The 6859-nt window shown below is 39.3% G+C and overlaps 1 protein-coding gene across 1 annotated transcript in view; it reads right to left on the bottom strand.

The window, feature by feature from the left end:
- Positions 1-6859, bottom strand: part of hecw1a (HECT, C2 and WW domain containing E3 ubiquitin protein ligase 1a) — a gene marked incomplete at its 5' end in the record, with an annotated part of 60877 nt that overhangs the window by 11920 nt on the left and 42098 nt on the right. Inside the window, 5 exons of the mRNA XM_079602459.1 lie at positions 562-645; positions 2059-2155; positions 2516-2591; positions 3995-4129; positions 4357-4542. Coding sequence (XP_079458585.1) covers positions 562-645; positions 2059-2155; positions 2516-2591; positions 3995-4129; positions 4357-4542 — 578 coding nt within the window. The remainder of the gene's footprint in view (positions 1-561; positions 646-2058; positions 2156-2515; positions 2592-3994; positions 4130-4356; positions 4543-6859) is intronic.

The following is a 6859-nucleotide window of genomic DNA, read 5'->3' on the forward strand; positions in this document are numbered from 1 at the left end:
ATTCAGCTTTGATCACAGGAATAAATTAAAGTTTAATATATATTCACATCGAAAACAGATGCTTTACATTGGAATAATATTTCACAATATTACTGTTTTTACTGTATTTTTCATCAAGTAAATGATGAGCATAAGCATCTTTGATCTAAAATAAAATAAAAATATTAAATATTCCAAACTTTTGAGCACCAATGTATAGAGAAAATATGTTTGTTATAATATGTTTATTATATTAATGTCATATAAATGAAATATCTGAGTGAGTAAAAAAAAATTAGGCAAAAAGAAAACATTGTTTACTTTGTCAGTTGTAGCTTAAACTATATCTATTATTCATCAGTGTGTTAACTGTGTGGAGAGTCTAGTTGATTAATCCCCTTATTTCCAGTCCCACATGTTGGTCCATGTGAGTCAGTCATAAGTCAAAGTGCCTTTGTTTGAGGAGTGATCTGAAGCAAACACTGAGGATTGTGTTCAAAGACATCTCTTGTGGTTTTGCATTTCAACTAAAACATGAAAATCATGCACAACTTCCCCTGCGAAACACTGCAGTCACTGTACCTTAACAGCATGACCAGGTCGGCGTCGCAGGACAGCTTTTCAACACCTTGAGGACCTTCAGTCCTGATGTAATGGACTTTCTCCCTGAGAGAAAACATGGAAGAAGACCCAGAAGAAGCATGTAAACATTCACACAATCTCACATTTCCACTCTCACGCTAATGGAATGTTAATTGTTTTTAAAGTAACAGTAATGCACAAGTTGAATGGAGTTATAGTGTGCATTAAGGAGTGCTGTTAAGATAATGATCCGCTTTCTGCACACGTTACTGTATTCACGGAGTTAAATGCTGATTCAGCCACTAAACTGTGTTTTATGCATCTTTATGAGATGTAATCACATACAAAAAACTGTATTTCTATATAAGCTTAACACTACATTGTTAGTTGTAACTTGATATTTTGGTATTATTTATATCCTATCATTGTGGTAACACTTTACAATAAGTTTAATTAGTTAACATTATTTAACTAACTTAGTTAACATGAACGAACAATGAGCAATACATTTGTTACAGTATTTTTCAATCGTTGTTAATGTTAGTTAATAAAAATACAGCTGTTAATTGTTTGTTCATGTTAGTTCACAGTGCATTAACCTCTAATTTTAATAACGTATTAGTAAATGTTGAAATTAATATGAACTAAAATTGATAAATGCTGAAGTATTGTTCATTCTTAGTTAATGTTAACTAGGTAGTTAAATAATGTTAACTAATGAACCTTATTGTAAAGCGTTACCTGTCACGATTTGCTTTTGGTTTATGTCTCATGTCATGCTTCATGTCTGTCATGTGATTCCCTGTTAGTCATGTGATCCTGATGTGTCATGTTGTCATTGTTTATTGTTCACAGGTGTCCCTTGTCTTGTCATTAGTCTGGTATGTATATAAGCCCTCATGTTTGCCATGTGTCTTTGTCCAGTATTGTTTCCCTGTAACCACTGTTGGTAAGCGTCATGTTCATGTTTTTGAGTTCATGCCACACTTTTGTTTTATGTTTTGATCTTGTTATGTTTATAAATAAACTGCACTTGGGTTCTCTTCAAACTTGTCTTCAGTGGATCCCTTTACAGAATACTTGACTGTCTACAATGAACCCAGCGGTTGCCCTCCTGAATCTACGCCAGGGGAAACGTATGTGGAGAAATGTTGTAGACTCAGTCACCTGGTACATTTTAATGATGTAGCTTTAAAGGACATTTTTAGGTTTGGACTAGACGAACCCTTGTGCTCTGGACTACCTGCGGGGGAAATTCATTTCTCCCTTGAGCAATACCTTGACTATGCCCTTTTGTTAAGCAGCTCAACTTTTAGTGTGGGCCTTGCGGACGAGGAGCCCCAAAACCCCACATTACCCGCCAAGCCAGAGAATGTTCACGTCAGTCCTGCCAAGCCTGATCCACTTCACGTCATGCCTGCCGAGTCTGAGTCTCTTCACGTCATGCTTGCTGTGTTTTGGCCTCACCTGAGTGTGTGATTACAGAGACGGCCTCACCTGAGTGTGAGATTTCTGGCGAGACTGGGCTGCCGTTCCTGCAGTGTGTCCAGTATGTTTGGCTGGCGGAGGAAAGCCACAATCTTGTCATTGTAAGCTGAGGATAAAGAAAACAGACAAAACCTGTTTTAGAGAAAGAGTATGTGAACTTGATTAATTAAGCATGCTTCCTAAATATCTGTACACATATTATGGTATTTTCATGCTGTAGTAGAGTAAGAAAGTTGCATACAGCACCTTTAATCTTTGTTGATTAAAATAATTAATTTCTCTCAAAAAATCTTATTGTCCAAAATGTTACAATAATCACTTATTCAACTCAATGATACACAATACCGATAATTAATACAAAATACATTCTTTCGATTGGCTATCTGTGTTTTGACTGATACTTTGGTCACCATCACCAGCGAGTCTTATATCTTAAGGCCGGGCCGTCGTGTGTGTGTTGACTGACCCTGAGGCACTGAATCCGGCTGGTTTCCAGGTCTGTTCCCCAGAGATGATCCTCTGCTGCGGGACACGTCTGATGCCTGAGTAACAGCACATGATCACAATTAAACAGAGCACATGCTTTAATGTTCAAAAAACACTATTTTTTCACATAATGTACATTTTTACAGAACCGCTACTCTCAAGGGCTGTTTACATGACACTGTTTTCAACTGAAAACATAAAACTTTTTATGTGTTTTGGCTGTTCGTTTACACGACAGTGTTTTGAGCGCCTGAAAACGCAATCTTTTGAAAACGTTTTTCAAAGCGCATGTTTTTAAAAACGGTTTCCGTGTAAACAACAAAAACGCGAATCTCTGAAGACAATGACGTCATGTGCATGCGTATTACAGTCTATAGTGTTTCATCGCCATCTACTGGCCTGGCAGCAGAATATAGGGTTTTTAGTCATTTTCGCAAATCCGTGTGAATGGGGATCATTTTGAAAATGATGTCGTCTGTAAGTGGAAAACTCAAAGGAAAAACGTCTCTGTTTTAAGCACATCGTTGTCGTGTAAACGTACCCTCAGTCTGTCTGAAATGCTCTGTTTGAGTTCTGGTTTTCTACATAGCCCCGCCTTCCGAAAAGCCCAGAGTGCTCTGATTGGCCAGCTGTCCCAGTGCGTTGTGATTGGCCAATCAAGTGTGTCGGAAATGTAATTTAATAATAGCAAGTTTCAGCTTCCAAGGCTTCAAAAGAACGGTTTTATGAAGGCCAAACAGAACGGTTTGAAACACACAAACAACACTTAAAGGATTAGTTCACTTTTAAAGTGAAAATTCTGTCATCATATACTCACCCTTAAGTTGTTTCAAACCTGTATGAATTTCTTTCCTCTGCTGAACACAAAGGAAGATATTTTGAAAAATGTCAGTAACCAGACAGTTTTTGGTTCCCAATGACTGCCATAGTATATTTTTTTCTTAATAACTGAATAATAACTTAATAACTATTTATAATATGAAACTATTTAAACTATTTAAATAATAACTATTTTTTCTCTTAAACTGTCTGGTTACTGACATTTTTCAAAATATCTTCCTTTGTGTTCAGCAGAGGAAAGAAATTCATACAGGTTTGAAACAACTTAAGGGTGAGTATATGATGACAGAATTTTCATTTTAAAAGTGAACTAATCCTTTAAGCCTTGCCTTCTTTCTTTGTGTTTGCCTTTGTTGCTAATATAGACAGATCTGGATCAGCGCTCTCTGTTAGATCAAATAAATCCCACTTGTGGGAGAATATGAGCTTTATAACTTTGCAGGCCTCTTTAAATAAATCCGAAAACATTAAATATTTCCACATGATGTGTGTGTGTGTGTGTGTGTGTGTGTGTGTGTGTGTGTGTGTGTGTGTGTGTGTGTGTGTGTGTGTGTGTGTGTGTGTGTGTGTGTGTGTGTGTGTGTGTGTGTGTGTGTGTGTGTGTGTGTGTGTGTTGTACCTCTCCGGCACTATAGCTGCGCAGTCTCTGTAAGTGTTGTCTGTGTGTGAGGTGGTTGGGCAGTCGTCCGTTCTGAAGGGGAATCCTGGGGTCAATGAAGGTCGTTGCCCGACTGTTGTGGTCCACGAAGAATGACTACCACACACACACACACACACACACACGCACACACGCACACACACACACACACACACACACACACACACACAGAATAAACCTTGCGCTGAACTGCACAACTCCTCTACCTGTGTGTGTGTGTGTGTGTGTGAGCCCATGTGTGTGTGTGTGTGTGTGTGTGTGTGTGTGTGAGCGAGCCCGTGTGTGTGTGTGTGTGTGTGTGTGTGTGTGTGTGTAGAGCTCACCTTGCCCTGCGGGTCAGTTTTGATCTCCCAGCCTCTCGGGAGCTCCAGCTGAGTATCTGCGAACTTGTTGAGGAAAGTGACGAGGTCGCGGTTGTGTTGATATCGCTCAAAGTTGCGCGCGTCTCGCCGTATTTTCAGAATCATGTGCTTTAGGCAGGTGCTGTTAGTAAACATCCTATAGGCACCCTGAGGGGGACAAGACAATACACTCATGAATAAAACAGTTGTTTAATATTTAAGCACGAATGTGAGTTTGCAGGGGTTTAATCTCACTAAATGATTGGAGAAGTCCTGCATATGTCACCAGAGAGAAGTCTGTCGTTTTTACTGGAAGATCCAAACATTACAATGTCAAAAAAGAAAGAAACATATGCATGGATGAACTGTTCACAATAATATCTACAACATGCAATTAGAAAATAAACGGGGTGAATTTTCATTTCATGTCGACTTTAATAAATGCTATTTTTTAATGAATATCTGGGCTTGACCATAAGGACTGCCAGATCGGGCCAGAGCTGCACCGTCATGAACGTTTATCATCACATGTTTTTTTAAATCTCGCCAATTTCACTCCACACGGCTCTGCGGGGGTTAATAAAGGCCTTCTGAAGTAAAGCAATGCGTTAGTGTTAGAAAAATATCCATATTTAAAACTTTATCGACTAAAATAACTAGCTAAGTTCAAGTGTGTCAAGTGTTACTCTTGTGGCGTAGGTCACAAGACGGCCGTCTGCCGGAAGCTAATAATTTTAGTCGATAAAGCTAGTAGTTTTTGGTGCCATAACCTTGTTTATTAAAGATACATGGACATTTTTGATTTGAATTTATTTATTACTTTTTTTGTGCTGGGGTTGACGGTGCCATTCGAAAAAAATCCTTAGCATTGATCCCTAAATATTCAGTTACGGTGGATATGCAAATATTTCATGTCAAAGGTCATATTTGGGTTTCAAGAACTAGAATATTGGCTCAGTCTGCATATGACAATCATATTAATGCATATTCTAGTGAATGTAAATCAATCAGCTGGTCTGATATGGAGAATAATGTGTTGTTATCAAACCAAACACACACTGAGACTTCAGTATAATCATGAATATTCAATCAGTGCCTGTGTTTATGAGGTCGTGACCTGCATGACATAACCAGAGACAGAATAAAGGCATCTCTGAGAGCACGACACCGGCACAGAAACACACACACACATGCACGCGCACAGATCCACTTCTGTCTCAGCGCGCTTTATCTTCTCCTTGTTAACGTCTGTTATCTGTCAGCTGTGCAGCAGGAGAGCTTATGTGATCAATAAAGAGGGAATCTGCAAATAGTTCAGTCAATATCAGCCTTCAGCTAAAGTGCAATCTCGTGGACAGAGTGAGTTCACACGCGCTCGAGTGATCCCGGAAACGTCCTCGCAGTGTCGGGATACACTGAGGCACATACAGCATGAGGAGAAACCTCAGGAGGATTCAACACTGGATACAGGGAACAGGGAACGGTCTGGAGAAGCAATGAACAAACTCTTCCACAAACGTCAGTAATTCGAAGTTCTGGCCTTTAATTACGTTCTCAAAACATTAGCACAAAAATGTCATTATACATCATACATGGAACGCTTTTCTGAAACATTTTAGTTGGGCGTTAGTCTAATGTTCCAGAAAGTAACTTTCCATAATACTTGCAAAATGATCAAACGGAGAAAAAAAATCCCTTAAAGGGATAGTTCGGCCAAAAATGATATTAAGCCCACGCATATCAAATATTTTTTAGACGAACACATTTTCAGTTATTTTAGAAAATGTCTTAGATCTTTCAGTGACTACGTTTACAAGCAGCCAATAACCCGTTCAAAACCGGAATTTTAGCAATAACCCGGTCGCGCACGGCCATGTAGACATCGGCAAAAACCCGAATATGCTCATATTCCGGTTTTTAAAAGCACGGATATGATCCCTGGGTTACCCCTTTTCTAGCCCGAATATTTGGTCATGTAAACGCGTATCGGCATATCCCCATCAAAGGGAACATTGATTTGTGTTCTGCGCATGTTATTCGCAAGGAATCCTGGTCTTTTGAGTAGAGGAACTTCTACTTCCGGCAACGGTCGACGCACGTTCACGGGAGATGGTTGCCGGCGTATGACGTATGACGTAGCGTAGGAAGCGTTGTGACGTAGAATGAACGCTCAATATCCTCTTCTCTAAAATCAAAATACAAACAAAAGAGTTTTGGTGACCATCTCCCGTGAACGCGCGTCGACCGTTGCCGGAAGCCAGTTATTTTCATTTATAAAGTTTTAAATATTTTTACGACAAAACGGCACGGATTCCCCTCAGAAGGCCTTCGTTTATCCCCCTGGAGCCGGATGGATTACTTTTGTGAAGGATGCATGCACATTTTTGGGACTTGAAGGCCATAACTTGACATTATAACCACTGAAAGATCTAAGACATTTTCTAAAATAACTAAAAATATGTTCGTCTGAAAAATGATTGACATA

This window comes from Phoxinus phoxinus (genome assembly GCF_949152265.1).
Source record: "Phoxinus phoxinus genome assembly, chromosome: 24".
NCBI classification, from domain to species: domain Eukaryota; kingdom Metazoa; phylum Chordata; class Actinopteri; order Cypriniformes; family Leuciscidae; genus Phoxinus; species Phoxinus phoxinus.